The sequence below is a fragment of the Saccostrea echinata genome, unplaced genomic scaffold (assembly GCF_033153115.1).
Source record: "Saccostrea echinata isolate AGI-Se365-2 ecotype Australia unplaced genomic scaffold, CSIRO_AGI_Sech_v1 ptg000054l, whole genome shotgun sequence".
Lineage (NCBI taxonomy): Eukaryota > Metazoa > Mollusca > Bivalvia > Ostreida > Ostreidae > Saccostrea > Saccostrea echinata.
In genome coordinates this window covers 20,002,501-20,019,708 of record NW_026889803.1, presented here as the reverse complement: position 1 = coordinate 20,019,708, position 17,208 = coordinate 20,002,501, and the positions used below count along the sequence as shown (strand labels likewise).

The 17,208-nt window shown below is 34.2% G+C and overlaps 1 protein-coding gene across 1 annotated transcript; it reads left to right on the top strand.

The window, feature by feature from the left end:
• The first annotated feature begins 4,396 nt into the window (after window positions 1-4,396).
• Window positions 4,397-11,675, top strand: LOC133171643 (uncharacterized). Its single transcript, XM_061306430.1, has 3 exons — window positions 4,397-4,975; window positions 9,028-9,227; window positions 9,619-11,675. The coding sequence occupies exons 1-3, from the start codon at window positions 4,696-4,698 to the stop codon at window positions 11,437-11,439; spliced, it is 2,301 nt and encodes a 766-aa protein (XP_061162414.1). The 5' UTR covers window positions 4,397-4,695; the 3' UTR covers window positions 11,440-11,675.
• Window positions 11,676-17,208: the final 5,533 nt, after the last annotated feature.

Genomic DNA, 17,208 nt, shown 5'->3' with positions numbered 1-17,208 from the left:
ACACAGATGAAAGCAGGTGAGTGAGGAGAGAAAGGGAAGGGAACGAGGAGAGAAGATAGTTGGAAGAGGGAAGGGAGTGAGAGTCAAAAGGGAAGAGAGAGATAGGAGAGGGGGAAAGAGAAAGGGAGGAGAGAAAGCAATGAGAACACATAGATAGAGAGAAATGGGATGAGGAGATGGAGGGGAAAGAGAGGGGGAGTGAGGACAGAGAGAAGGAAGTGTAGAGAGAGTGAGAGAAATGAATGAGGAGATAGGGAGTAAGGAGAGATAGGCGAAAAAGAAGGTGTAAGGCGAGAGATAGATTGAGGGAAGGGACCTATTGTTTAGTTCACACACTTTAAAGCCTTCAGATATTATAAAGTGACTAGGTTTGATAAATTTAGGGATTATAATTTCCAAAATTTGCATTTATTGTAAGTTTAGATATTTTTACGGAGTAAAATTTTACGAGTCTCATGTAACAAAGGCGTTCGCATGGGTGTTATTTTTGCGGAAGTTAGAGTTAACAAAGAAGTAGCTTATCATTGGACTACAGTTCCAAGAGAGATAACTAAGACTTCGGTAGATTTGTCTTTCTTGCCTCCAATACACGCATTTCTTAGTTGACACTTTTCACGTTTCAGCCATGTTGAAGTAGTGGCTATCGTTGCCACCTAAACAAAGAAGTTGTCTCCCAAATCCCGAAGAAAAGAAAACCCAAGAAAAGAAATGGTTATGCGAAGAATTATATGTAATACCGATCTACAACGCCTAATTCCGCATCGAGAAAACGTAAGAGGTGAACATGTTCAATACAACCCGGAACGAAAGGCCAAGATAGCACGACATCCCATAGATAATGGACCTACAAGGGCTGCAAAATATTTTTCAGAATTGGTTGGAAAAAAATATTTAAGTACAGTGCACCAATTCAAAAGTTCTTATGTTTGACAACAGAAACAGAAAGGCGCCGTTATCCTATCCGAAATAGATTCAAAACCCCGAGGATATCCGAAACTTTTAAATGATGACGTTGACCTATATTAAAGACTCGCGAAATGCAGGTGGAATAATAAAGTTTTACACAAAGATTGTTCTGAGTATTGGAAAGGATGTAATATTAGATAAACCGCAAAGAACATTTATTTACTGCTTCAGTATAAGGGGTACCCTTGAATTATTACGGGAGTGAACCAGTTTTGTAAGGTCTTTTAATTGATATTCAGAAAAAGAAAGGGGCTGATCCCTAGAAAAAGGGGGCTCAACGGGGCCAAAAGTCTGTAATCTATAACTACATGTATTAATGTTTTCTTATAAATTACTGAAGCAAAAATGTTGATCAGCAAAAACGTTGATCTTAACGATCTGTGTCTAATATTTTATAATATGTGGATCAAATATTACGCAATTAGTGACCATAAGGGACCTGAATGCTCAATCTTTTACGCTTCATGCCGATATTTCGAAATGGGGAAATATTTTGTAAGCAATATTGCACTAAAGATTTTCATAATAAATTACTATAGTATTCATACATACGTTATGTACAAGTTTATTGATATCTGTCCAGTGGTTCTTGAGAAGACTTTTAGCAACCAGTACTCTTTTAAATTTCCAAATCCCCCCCCCCACTCCCTTCCCCTTGTTGAAGGAAAACATCTCTTTTTTTTAAATATGAACGAACCCTTAGTCCGCGGATACTCTGTGACAAATTTGATAAAAATTGGACAAAAGTTTCTAAGATATGGCGTATATTCCCAAAACTTTATGCAGACTGCACTGGAAATAGCCATTATATTCGCTCTATGAGCCTTTGACTCAAAAGAGCTGAAAAGAAATATTTGTAAAAGTCTTTCAAACTGTTCATCATGCCATATACATAATTCTTTGTATTGATTTAAGACTTCGACATAATTAAGGCGCTGCAATGGTTACTATGCTACTCCTCCTTCAATTTTTCATTAGAACATTTGTACACACTTCAAAAGAATATTGTAGAACTGTATACATATTGTAAAACGGGTAGACTAAACTAAGCTAACTCCATTCTATGCACTGGTTTTCTATTTTAGTAAAGGGTGTTGATTATTAATTAACAAGAGGTCCATGGGTCAAAACGCTCACCTGAACCCCCTTGTCTGCTGTTCTTGCTTTTCCCCAGAGGAAATTTTCTTCTTCATTGTGGTCGTACCCTAATCCTGGGATCCATAATTGGAAAATTATTGAATCTGCATAACCTAAAGATTTTCGCAAATTAATATGACTAATCATGTCTTAGCTTTTCTTGAGAAGAAGGTTTTTAAATTTTCCCCCTATATTTTCCTATGATCTTCCTATTGTGGCCCAGCCTACCCCGGGGGTCTTTATTTGAACAAACTTGAATCTACACAATGTGATGAAGCTTTCATGCAAGTTTGATCTTTTCTGGTCCAGTGGTTTTTAAGAAGATTTTTAAAAATACCAATAAATATTCACTAATTGTTTATTATCTCCCCTTAGTAGAGGTGTGGCCCTTCATTTGAACAAAACTAAATACACTCAACCCAAGAATTGGTTGAAATTGGCCCAGTGGTTTTTGAGAAGAAGTCCGAATTTAAGACATGAAAAGTTGACAGACGGACAGACAGACGTCTGGACAGATGGACGCCAAACAAAATGTGATCAGAAAAGCTCAGGTGAGCCAAAATGAAAATCTATAATATTTGTAAAACGCTGTCCCTACTACAGTTTTTTCCCAAATGTTAATCGAACTTGGTACACAAGACTACACTAAGACTCATTATTCTATTTCTGGACAAGATTTTTTTTTTGAAAATTATGTATACATGCATTGTGCAAAAATTGATCCAAGATGTTTGCCTAATCCAAAACCTAGGATCCATAATTTGACGGGATAAAATCATCAAAACTTGGTAATGTTTGCATTTAAATATGACTTATTTTAGTAAGATGCTACTCTTGAAAAAAAATCCATTTATTAATTTCCTCTATATTTCCATGCTTGTCTTCTATCATTTCATACCCAGGTGGCCATGATTTTAACAAACTTGAATCTGCACTACTGGAAAATGCTGGAAAACGAAAATCACTAAGTATGGCCTTGCAATTCTTTACATATAAGAAAAAGATCCCTTGAAAGAGGGTGTTACCGTTCATATGAACAAGTGTGAAAACCTTTTACCCAAGGATTTTATGTGGCTCGTTTGGTTAAAATTGGCTCAGTGGTTTTGGACAAAAAGTTGAATGTTTGTAGTGCATGTAATTCACTTAGAAAATTAACTAAAATGTTTTTATCCATGCTATTATATATTGGGAACCCTAAGATTCTATTTTCTTACTCGTACAGAGCCTCAAGTGAAAGTGAGAATATGTATACAAAAATGTTTGTGTATGAGTTATTGTAAATTAAATGTCAAGGCCTCTGGAGCAGGATAAAACCTTACGTAAAATTATTTTTCAGAATCTTACCAGGAAACATGTAGAAAAAAAGAGAAATATTTCTGTATGTGTTTAATTTGTGAATCTTGTGAAATAAATTTCGTTTAGCCGAAGAATATGTTGATTGGTCGAAGTTTATATCACAGAAATATACCTCAGTTGTTACAAAGTTGTACGAACAAGGAATGTACATCCAAAATGGATCGGTACCATCTGTGAGAACAAAATGTTTATATTCATATTTTAATCATTCCACTTTTCTCCAGGATTGAACAACAAACTTAACATTCTACCTAAAGTCCCGAATTTTTCACCTCCATTAATTTTTTATTAAGAAAATATTGTGACAAAAGTTTAAGAAACGGAAATATTTTCGCAGCTCTCTTAATGTGAAATATAAACACAATTAATTTAAAAGTCTAAATCCGCCATATGCATGTAAGTCTGAAATGTGTGCATTGTTATTTTTTCAATGATGGAAGAAAACCGTTAAACGACTATAAGATTTGCGTGTTGACTGTTAATTATAGGTTATAACTCTAATTATTTTGACAATGAGGAGTAAAGAAAAAAAAATTATTTCCAACATAAATGTGTTTTTGGAAAGTGCCAACTTTTTCCAGTTTGACCTAGAGCAAATGAATGAAATTAGCTAATTGTTTTAAATTCATGCGTGCTCTCATTAAGTCCTAAACCCAATAATTGATGGCGAGGCTTTCTTTGTTCTTTTTCATCTCTACAAAAACACGAAGATTTTCTGTTACGCACACCTTATCTTACTGCATGGTCCAACGACTTGTAGAAGTCTATCACAGTTTTGTCCTAGTATAACGTATGTGCGAGCTAGTATTTGAGGGAGCATGAATATGTATGTTTATTAGTTTCAGTTTCTCAGGGTAATTGCCAGCGTGACCCAAATAAAGAAGAATATATATTCTAGTTATGACCACGTGATAAGAAGGCACTGTATGTAAATGATTCTTTTTTCCCCGAAAAATAACACCTGTATAAAACGATACCTGCGAGCTGGAATGAAATTGACACAGGATGTGATTTTATTTATATTGACCAAGCTGATTTCCTATAACCTAGCCGACGAGGGCGAAGTGATTTCTAATGCTTCATCATTTATTTATTTCTAATCGATTGTTGCACAAGGTAGACGGCTTATGCTGTTGCAACGGTATATACAGTCATAATTCACCGTGAATTCAATTCGAAAATTCAGATTATTATTTTTTTTAAAGAAGTTTTTGGATTGAAAAAAATAAGATAACGATGAAGCAGCGTAAGAAACAGGCGGCAGGTCGATCTAAGGATCAAAGAGGAAACCACAATGGTATTATCGGTCCGCCAGAATCAGAACTTGGATATCGAAAATCTGGGAAAAATCGTGAAAGTTCCATTACGAAAAAACCGAGTTTAGAGTCGGATTTATTCCCAAGATATTCCGAATGGATTGTATTTCTGATAACTTTGATTTTGAGAATTTTTTATGTTTGTCAAAAACACAACTGGTGGATCTTACACCCGGACGAAATATTTCAATCGATGGAAGGTAAGGTATATTTTAAAAAAAAATCATTTTTTTTTCTTTAATTATTCAAAATTAATCATTTAAAAGTAGCTTTATTAAGTGTCAAAGGCTCCGACTTGAATCTTAAAATTGAATGTCATTTGATTATTGGTGAGCATTGTATTAAATCAATATAATGAAAGTCTCTCAAGAAATTCTTTTAATTTTTAAAAAGTCAGTTGATACACATTGCTGATTATGTTGTATTCTTTTCTTAGCATGACGGAACATTTATTGATTTGCGGGGATTTTTCATAATAAAATATCATATATTTTGTCAGTTGTTACCTTGTTGAATAAATTATTTAAAAGACGAGTCCATGTAGGAAGAAATCATTACAAAGGTTCATCATTTGATGAATATTGTAACGATGTAGAATATGCCTCAAGGAAGATTTACAAAATGTATAAACAGTTTCTGATATTGAAAAATAACTTCCATTTATATGAAGGTTTTCCTGTTCATGGCTCGCAGAGTTTACGAAGATAAAATGGAAGCTTTTTAAATGCTCAATGATTTCCTCGTAAAAAGACAGACTTTAAATTAAAAGAAAAATGCAATAAAGCTCAGAAAATGTATCAGATAGCTTCATTGTTATTCATGAAAACCGCAATGCTAGTGGTAACTTTAAACTACACGCAATTCATGTATAAACAACAAAACTTCGTTTTAATTTTCTCAAGCCTAGGTATTGATTTTATTTTATTATAAAGTTTTAATTATTCCGTGTGATACGATTCTTTTGAAATGCAAATCAAGATTCACTCGCCTCCTATTTTATACGCTCAAAAAAAAAAAAAAGACGCAGGCAAAGATTTCCGATTTTGACAAAGCGATTTTTTTTCTGGGATGAATTTGATTTACCAGACTATCTATAAAATCAAAATTTTGTATACGTATAGAAATTCAACTGATAATACTGCATTTTATACAGGCAAAATAAATCACCTTGTTGGAAAACTTAAAATTAAAAACAAACAAACAAAATCAAGTCCACTGGAGGTCAATCGTTCAGCCCAACTAGTACCTATAACAATACTCGAGATGTTGAACAAATTTCGTTTCGTTTCGATGGTCATCATCAAAATGATCATCCTATTTTTCCCTATGGTCAAACGATAGTCCAGTTCTTGCCATGGCAATATTGAGCAAGGTTCTGTGGAATGCGTTAAAGGTCCGATGATGTGAAGATTAAAGTGACTTTTATGGAATTTTTCTGTTTTGTGGTAGCGTTTTTTCTTTGGTCCATTAACCACGGATTGACTTCTACAAGTACCGGAGGCAAATACACATTTAATTTACTTGTCAAAGTTTATCTTTCCAGTAAAATTTAGACTTCATTGTAATGCACAGTAGTTCGTTAATGTAATGGCAAATAGATGTCGTATTAGTTGGGATCTGATAATACCTAAAATCTTGTGTAACATTATACCCTTATTCAAAGAAGGAGGTGTGTTGCGATTAAACAAATTTTCACTGTTGAGTGAATCTAACAGGTGAAGAATATTTTAAAATCTATTAAGAGAATGTCAAGACAAACTCTCTATTTAGAGCAAGGTATTTTATAATGGCGATTAGCAAGGCGTAAAGACAAGATCTTGTTTCAATTTTTTTCCTAACAAATGTATGCAGTGTGTTAAACTGCAACTGCAGCATTGGATTCTCTATATTTCCTACAATTGTCGGTTCATTTCATCTATTTAGTTCGTCAGCATGTTCTGACATAAAAGATAATATGTTACGTGGCATTGTATGATGCTCCAAGCAAAATTGATACCCAAAGCTGCTTAGCTTACACTGGTGCCAAAGTACAGAATCATACAATATGTAACGACTAGAGATAGTTCATTTGAGGTTCTGTTTAGGAATTCAGGAAATAAACATTGTGACATGAAGTAAATTTATGTTATATAAATATTCAATATAGGGACTCAAAATATAGTATATCTGTCACACCTCTGAAAAGCATAAGGTATTCCATCTTATAAACGCTTCCTCCTATGAACGTTGCAAACTACTGTGGAATCGTTAGATTTCGTGGTGGCTCAGTTTTCGTAGAATTCGTGGGTACCTCTCGTCCACGAATGAACACCCTCCACGAATTAATAAACTAGAGTTACAAAGTCATATTTCCTCTTGTAGGTATAAGAGAATACACGGAATTACGTCCCCACGAACCTTTGAAATTTAAGCAATCCACGTATATGTATTAATATATATATATGTTAACAAAGTTATTTTGTGTGAATTATTATACGTTTATTTTCATTACAAAAAAACTCAAAACACACATGTATTAAATTAGGTGAAGAATACAGGTATTAAGATGTATTTCTTCGTGTGGTACATATAGATATATTTTTCCGCTTGAAATATAAATCGTTTTGTTGACTATATTTTTTGAAATTTTTATGTTTACCTGCACTAAGTCCTAGATTCAGATTTGAAATCTGTTTATGTAACCTCGATCCCAATCCATGCTTCACTATTTACAAAGGGATGTAACAAGACCCAATATGAATACGAGAACTCCAAGACGAAATCTGTACTACAACACGGTGTTCTAGTACGGATGTTCTTTTATCCCATGTTTACCCCTTTATCCCGTGGATATGAGTCATTGGATAATTTTTTCATAATCCACAGTTGTGACGTCACAATGGTTTTTGCGTTAGCGCGATGAAGTAAAATAAAGTGGAGTCCTATATAAAACAGTGTAAAACATTGGTTGTGAAGTATTAAACATGGGATAAAAAGAATCTCCCATGATTTGTAGTTGGATATGACTTTTATCCAACGAGTTGTGTGTTTTTATCCCCTCGCCAAGGCTCGGGGATAAAAAACACACAACTCGTTGGATAAAAATCATATCCAACTACAAATCATGGGAGATCCTATATATATTACATCTTCATTATATTTCCCCTGTAACCAAACGCTGACACCATTTAAAATGTTTTGCAGATAGTGGTTGACTCAATTAGATCTGACAACGTCTAAAAAGAATGTTTTAAAACAGTTTTAAAAACTTTACTAAGATTCAAAGATTTTTTTTCAATTTTCTTAAGTTTATACTTTGGAAATGTTGCCACTTGGTGGGTTAAAGATCTGTTAAAAAAGATAAACCATTAAAAAAAAGTGCAAAGCTTACCATAAGAGCTTATGTAAATTTTGCGATTATCATTTTATCAGAGTGTATTAAGGTTTCGAGGTATAACCTGATTTTATTAAAGGAGAGATGATAAATTGGTTTACGTTAACGTACAGGCAGATTTACTGGTGTATTCAGTGATTAAGATAAAAATCTTATCAATTTTAATCTGACAGAGGTGTAATAGCAAAAGGAGAAATCAATTAGGCTTACTGTTGAATTTGAGTGATCACGTAAAGTGAATGAAAGAGAAAGTTTATCTATATACCTTTATTACAGGTGTTTAATAATTTCACGTTGCTAGTATTACATGCGTTCAATCATTCAAATTCTTCTCGACTAATACATCCATATCCTTCGTGCGTGAAAAAAGCAGTTTTTTTTTCAAATCAGTTTCAAAAATAGTATCATGTCTTATAAGTGTCAATATTATGTGCTCGAACGGTAGACTGGCGTTTGACTCCCAGCAGGTTAGCCTAGACTTGTACAAAAAATAGGTATTGAGCGTTCTTTAGCTTCAGGGAAGAAACTTAAGCATTGTAATTAAAATATACAAATTGTATCTTGTAGTCCCGTTTGAAGTATTACGTACATGTACAGACTGCAGTGTGGTGTGAGGGGGTAGAACACACTTTCTTTACAAGCTAGACCACGACAACATTTAACCAAAAGAAGAGGAAAGAGTCTAAAATGGTGTAGGCAAATTTGCCAGGAGGACTTAGTCTTCCTCCATCCCCAGCCATGTCGCATTCATATTGATTACCCCTCAACTCCCCCCCCCCCCCCCCCCGTATATTTTAAACGTATACATACCGAAATATATCCGCTGTTTTAAGTTTATAAGTACCCTTGATTTACCACGTATTAATAATCACATTGCAGTTGCCTTTTCCGAGGTGCATGGTTATGGTTTCCGACCTTATGAATTCCTCCCTCCAGCCACTGGACCTAACGTGACGTCAGCAAGATCACAGGAGAGGATGCTGGGAATGTATGCTCTGAGGTCATTTATTTACCCCAGAATCCTGGCAAGTGTTGGCAGTATTGTCCGTGTGCTTGGTTATCGTGGAAGTCTTTATTTGGTAAGAAAACTAATTTTAAAAAAAAGATATAAATGTCGACTGAAAGACAAAACAATTCGTAAAAGCCTATGTATTCATTTGAACTAAGTCAGGCCCGTAGCAACGCTTTCAAAAGTGTGTGTGTGTGGGGGGGGGGGGGGGGACCGGCATCTAAAGGAAAATTTATTATATCAAAAACTATAATCAGAAAAAAGTGGGTGGGGGCCTCTGCCACCCCCACGTTCTACGGGCCTTTAAGTTAATTACATGTAACTCTAAGTCCTGTAGTAACATATCTCTCCCAGATATATAAAGTTTAGAACATTTCTTTTTATCAGACTCTTTCAGTATAAATCATTACATGTATGAAATTAAGAGAATTCACATGTAAAATTGTATTCTTCATCTGCAGATTTGGAAAATCTTCCACGCTGGTGTAACGTCATGCCTTCCACTTGCAACTTACTTCTTTTGCAAGAAAGTCACCGGAAGTCGTGATGTTTCCGTGATCTCGTGCATTCTCGTGGCATCGTCAGCACATCTTTGGGTGTTTGGAACACATACTTTCCTTAACTCTTTCCTTTCTCCATTTGTATTTATTGTTCTTGGACATTTTATATCCTTTATCACAATTTTATCAGATAAAGAAATTTACAAAAAAGAGGAGAAGAATTGCGTGGACGAATTTGAAAATAACAATAATAACGTACATGTCATGCACAATTGCAATGGGGTTCATCATTGTCAAAGCAACGTGGACAAACTACATGTAAAGTCTCAAGCTTTGAACACAGCAGTGAGAAAGGAATGTAATTTATACAATATTTTTCTGATGGGATATTTTACCGGACTATTCATTTACCTGCGCCCAGATTTATTAACTCTCTATTTTTCCATCCTGTTGCCCTATATGCCCTTGCTGTTTTCTCGCTTAAAACACATTATTTCAAATTTAGAGATACATCTTTGTATAGTGAGTGGTTTTGTTGGAATTCTAACTGGTGTTCTAGAGGACTTCTTGTCATATGGTACCTTTGTTGTGACACCTGTGCAATGGGTTTCTTTCAACGTTCTAAATGGATATGCAAGACGCATATTTGGAGCTATGCCTACTTTGTTTTATTTTGAAATATTCTGTGAGAATACAACATTAATATTTTTATCATTGTGTATTATTTTTGTTTTAATTTCTACTATTAGTAAACCAATAACAGTGCTAGTTTTCTTCAGAAAATGTTTATTTGCTTTAACTTGTCTCATTGTACTATATTCCCTACAAGGCCATAAAGAGGCGAGGTTTTTACATGATGCTATAGTTTTATTTTACGTTTGCTCGGGTGCTTCTCTGTTTATTTTTGTTCAAGAAGTGTCAATACGCATAAAATTGTTTAACAATAACCGTTACACAGAGCGCTTATTCCACAGTTTATTATTGCTATGTTTTATATCTAGTCAGTACCAATCGATACCATCTTCACAAGATAATTCAATTAAAAAATGGACTTATGAGGGGAAAACAGACAGTCATGACGTCAACGTATGCTTGGATTTCATTGGTCAAAAGGATGACGTCAAAGGTGTATTCATTGACAGAGATATGCATATGACGGGTGGGTACACTATTCTAAATCGAGATATTCCATGGTTTTCGTTGATCAATACAGAATTCAGGGAGTTTTCAAAAGATAGCCGATTAACAATGAAATCTTTTTATGGCATCACAAAAGTTTCATTAACATCTAACGTCTCCAATTACATTCATATTCAGAATACACCTTTTCTTTTGAAGTGTATTTTACGACAAAAAGAGTACAATTACCTTGTAATGAAGATCACGCGAGAGTTTATAAATCAGGGTTATGAAGAAGTTTTTAGATATGGAACTATGCGTGTTTTAAAACGCACATTTGATCGGAAGCAAGAGGAGTATTTGACAACGTTAGGTAATAGCATATCGGACAACAAAAATTCAACAATTTTAAAGTACGAAGGTCAATGGTTAATGGCATATGGAAGTTATGATCTTGCCAGGGAAAAATTTAATAGAGCAGCTGAAATAAACTCAGATACACAAGTGTACCAATTTCTTATTGAACTTTACAGAAGGATGGGTGAACCTGAAAATGCAAGAAAGATATTCAGAATCTGCAGGCAGGCATATAATGAATCCGAATGCCTGAAATCTGCCAGGAAAATTGCATTATTCGAGCATGAAAGAATATCCCTGAAATGAGTTTCTAGTTCTTTACTCGGGTTTATTAATTTGTATGTCGTCGATAAAAATTGGAGAGCGATGGGTTTGTTTATGTTTTTTAGATAATGAATTAAGTAACTGTGTTTACTAGTAATAACGTAAAGTATAATGCAACAGACATAAAATGGCATATATTTATTAAATAATTTTACTGTTCAATTTATAAGCATTACCGGTAAAGAAAATGTTTAGAATTTCTTTATTTCAATTTTTATGTGGGATTGTTGTTGTTGTTCTTTTTGTTGAAAATAAATTGTTACTTTCAAAGCTTGTCTGGTGTTACTTTTTTGAGCAGGAATTTATTTTTAGTATTTCAAGGGTTAATCATAGTTCTTTTCAGTGTTCAAACCTATTTTGCAGGATAATAAAATCATTAAAAACCTCATCTAAATTTCTAGGGTTCTTAGTTTAAACCAAAAAGGGTGTGTGAAATAATGATTACCTATTGATGTTTGTTCGAGAAGCTTTCAGTCAGACCCTCTTACAGAGGAAAACACGTTAGTGCTCAATTTGAATGTGAGAAACTACTTTTGAAAAGTTCAGAAAAGGTTATGTCAATAAATCATGACCTGAATCTACTTTATGGTCATCAAATGTTATTTTCATTTATTTCAAATAAAAACTAAGTTTTCTTTCATCCTAACAGATTTAGGCCGGTTGTTTTGTGTGGATTTAGGTAGCGAAATAATTCAAAAGGGTTGAGGGCGTTTTCAATTTTTAATACTGAGTGCGAAGTCAATACCCGTAAAAATTAATTAAATTTTGTCTGTACTGTACACATCCTTTAAAATATTTTACCACAATCGTACTACTGAGGCATATTGCCTATCTAACCGCAGTGAAGTTGCATACATATAAACAGAGCTGATGGTGAGAGATTGCAAAAAAGTAATATATTTTCACTTTCCTGTACAAATTTCTGTAAAACATGAACAAATGTTAATCATTCCATTACATTCTTTTCGACAAAGTATGTTCCTGAGATCTGCCACAGATTCTGGGGGACGGGACCCCCCCCCCCCCGCATTTCTCTTCGCTCCAAACCCCCACGACTGTTCGACTTATTTTTCATTAATTATCTTTCTACGGCATATTTACATATTAAAGTAAGTTTAAAAAAAATGAAAGAAAGAAAGAAAACTGCCCAAACTTGATAAATCCATTTAATTTCGGAAAGAGGGGGGTCCTCTATCTAATCGACAGAAAGTGAGAGGGAGAAATAACCCTTTAATGAAAATTTCTATACTAAATTATCAGCAAAACCTTGAGATTATTTTCGAAAAGAGCTTCGAGAATGCTACATGTACGTGCCACGGCCCAATATCATTCCTGTCTTTACCTTTAAGACGGGGCGAGGTTTCGAGTGGAGGTCCTGTCACACCTTTTGGAGAAACAACTTATTAAGCAGAGGTCATGAACACTGATGGATTTAATAGGGGAATTTTTTGTGACCCAAATTAAACAAAGATAAATAAAATTAATCTTTTTTTTTTTTTTTTGGGGGGGGGGGGGGTTATATATTAATTTTATTGTACATAAAATTATACCTAAAACTCACAAAACTGATCTTAAAAAAGACCTGAAACTGGAGCTTCTGGGGACTTTGCCCCTGAGCCCCTTGGCTTCAAAAAGTCAATCAAAACACCCAACCATGAATAAGAATGCACTTATTCTCTGCAACTATTTAAACCATTTTATCTTTCATGGTCACCAATTTTGAAGAGACTTTGCTGATCGTTTTTGAAACAAAATTTAACAAACAAAATTTTGTTGTTCTGTGTCATGGTTGCCATAGTAGTGGACTGTAAATATGGAAAAATTTAGATTTTCAGCTACTTACAATTTTAATTCAGCCTGTAGGTAATAAAGAACAGGACAACTAAATTGACCACTTACACAGCAACATTATATCTTGTTGCCGATAATGCTGTGAAAGAATTGCTTAGAATATATATCTAAATAGGTGCTAACAATGCATACATTTGGTATAATTTTTTATGCTGAAAAAAGCTCGATATTGATTCACCAATGGTAGGTGAAACACGCATGACCAAACTCAATGATCAACAGTAGAAAAACAATAAAAATATTTTGAGCTTACATAAGTAGGTTAAAGCAATACTGCTTAAAAAAATAAACATCATGGCTGCGTACTATGTACTGTGCGTTTTTATATGGAACCTTAAGATTGTACTTATAACTTAGGTTGAATATTACATAATGATATTGATCAAGTTTGATGAAGAGAATGTCGCTATGGATATATTACCAAGAAGGAATTTTTTTCTCAGTTTTTTATCATTTAAAATTATATCAAAGCTTATGTGGTGGTTTTTTTGCATCCATTTCGTTGTATTATTTCTAAACAAACATATATGATTAGATCCAATTATAATAACAATAGCTAAGAGTTAGATTTTATTTACAGTGTAAAGGGGGCATACACATAATACATGTGAGAGCAGAAGTTGTGTCGAAAATTACCATCGGTGGTTCTTGACAAAAACTTATATACGTTGCGTATTTGAATGGTTTACCTCGTGGATAGATAAATAGCATCGTCGCAACCCACGCTTTGAGTCCAAAAGCTCCCTTAAACCGATGATAGAGAGAATCGAAGTGAATCACCCGTGGGCTACCGACGATGGATATACAAGTCATATATTTCCTTGGCAAATTATAATTGTTCAAGAATGTTCAATATAATAATTAAGAATTATTGATTATGATCTTAAATTAAGGATTATTGATTATGATCTTATTTCTATCTATTCTACCATTGTTGTTATTTTGGGCAATAAAAGTAATTCACAGACCTAAACCTGTACAACGTTGTATTATGTTCCTACATGTATATACATGTACATGTATAAGAGTAAATGTTATGTACACTATAGTAACACATCAAGTGTGTCAAGAGAGACTGGGGTATGTGAAAAGAGAGAGGGGGAGCTTTGATTATAGGTCAATGTGATCTAATTTTTAGGTCAAAAATGCCCCACCTCAGCAGTGGCGTATATTCCATATAGGCAAAAAAAAAGGCTGTAGCCTACACATCATTTTTAGGGATAAAAAGGGGGAGAAAGTTGATAATAAATCTTTTCTGAAAGAATCTACTAATTTTGTTTGGTTGCAAATGCAAAAATATCAAGTCTGTATCCGACAATTTCAAAACTATCGATATCAACAGGAGCCCTTGATTAGTGCAGGAAATGAAATTAATTACTGGAAATATTTTTGGTTAGTAGGAAATTAAAGGTATTGTTCTTTTTTGGATTATTCAGTAAGGAAGTTTCCATATTTTCTAAGCAGAGCAAAAGGAGAAGTTAAGAGTTCTCATTTTTGTTATGTAGTCAACATAACATGACATAAACTGAAAATATGTTTACAGTATTATTTTCACTAGTCAAATGACAATCGTATATGTGCTTCGAAGTCGCAAAAATGCTCCATCCGAACCCCTCCCCCTCCCTAATCCATATCGAGAGGGAGCGACCCGCTACTTGCCTACCCACACTTTGAGCCTCACACTAGCCTACACATCAGCAGAAAGGAATATACGCCACTGCAGTACTGATACGGTTTGATGATCCAAGCTCTCTTTGCTTAAAAAAAAATGAAATTGAAAAAAAACAAGAAGTAGGTCACAGTGTCGACTTTATTAATGACAAATTTCTGAGCCCAAGGATGCATCAATTTGGTGTCCCTACATGTACATGCCATAGTGTTCAAAATAAAGAGAGTTTAATGTTTTTTTAATGATGAGCTTTAATTCAGAAAATATGTCAGTTTGACTACTCTTTAGTTGATGATTCTAAGTCTCATAATACATATGTATCTGAAACATTTGGCTGTGATGTCGTAAATAAATAATCAGGGAAAAAAAAAAGAAAAATCAAGAAAGTAGGTTACTGCGACCTACTTTTGTTGATACATTCCGAAGTCCCAAGATCCATCAACTAACACAATATTCAACCTTTCTGAAAATGAAAAAAAATGCAAAATTCAGAAAGTGGTAATTGTGACCTACAGTGGGTCAAAATACCCTCTGGTCCTTAGACGCATCGACTGACAAGATTTGATGATCCTGGTACTCATAATGGGCAAAATATCAAAATTCTAACAAATATTATAGGTCAATTTTGATGTGACCGTACGACCACGTCCTTTGTCATGTGGTGATGCATTGAAAAAGTTTTTTTCCTAATATAAAGAGAATAAAATCAAGTCATTCAGGTGTCAGAACAGTCAGATATATAGATGCTAATGTAAGGAATGTCAGCTCTGATTTACGAACCATCTAATCGTTCATTTTTGTTGACCTTAGGTAACCTTTACAGTGAAGGAACATAATAATACACAAATAAATCTGCGAAAAGAGGGAAGGGGGCGTCGATCTATCTGTGATCGTATCCAGAAAAGAACAACCTAATGGTCGTCCACTCACATGAAGTGTAAAAACTGATCAAACGGAACTAAAATAAAAGGCATATTAGGTCGGACTAACAATTTGTCACAAAAAATAATTGTGTAATGTGTTGAAAAGACGCATAGACTTGCTAAAAGAAAAGGCATTGACGTACAATTTGCTATACATCGTCATTTGGGGGGGGGGGGGGGGGGGGTTTACTAATCACAGTAAATGTATGTATATATGTACATGTAATGTGATTTGTAAATTGCAAAAAGATAAATTATTTTGCATGTCAAACTTTGGGTTTGAACATATTTCAATGTCATTATAATACAAATCGGATTTGACAAAAGTAGTCGTTCACATTTGTTATATTTTAGAAATTATATTCATGAATACATGTATGGGTTAGAGTTTTAGCCGTGAGGTCATTCAACATAAGAATAACAAATGGCTTGAACTGCCCCGAAGCCATACCATGAACTCATTGTAAACTTTATACATATTAATAAATATACATGCAGTGTATAAATCTATATTTAAAATAAGACGGGACTTTCTGTTAAATATTTGCACAATTCAGAAAAAGCGCTCGATTTTTACAGCAGTTAAGAAGCCTCCAAACTCTCTTTTTTGAGCTAGATCCATTATGACGCTATTGAATATCAATTTAATTAATAAATTCACAGGCATTTGGGAGCTACCCCACCCCCACCCCCATTTTTTTCAAATCGGGGTCGACACACCTTTTACTATTTCTGTATTCTAATATGCACTACCTGATATCGGTATATAATGAACCCTTTAGTCTCAATAGGCTGTTTTCAAATATATCGTTTTTAACTGATACATAAAAAGAGAGCTCTCTTTAGGTATCAGTCGAAAACGATATATTTAAAAACAGCTTATTGAGAGAAAAGGGTTACATTATCAATATCAGGTAGTGCATATTAGAATACAGAAATAGGAAAAAGGTGTGTCGACCCAAGATTTGAAAAAGATAAAAATGGGGGCGGGGTGGAGGTGGGGGTCCAGCCCCCAAGTGCATATGAATAAATTAACTTTTTTCCCCTGTACTTTACAGCTTTAATTGAATCATGTAAAAAAAATATAGAGAGAGCACTCATACCATCGGCTTTCAATTTGAAATCTTACGAAAAGTAATCTAAAGAAGAGGTCAAGAATGTATAAATTACTGTTTTCTGAGAGACTGTAGTCAATATGGATACATTTCATTTTCTGAGGCCTAGATAAATAAATTGTGTGTTTCCGGTTCCCGGACCGACCCTAAAATATATGAGCCGACCCTGAAAAATTTATCTGCAGGTATCTTT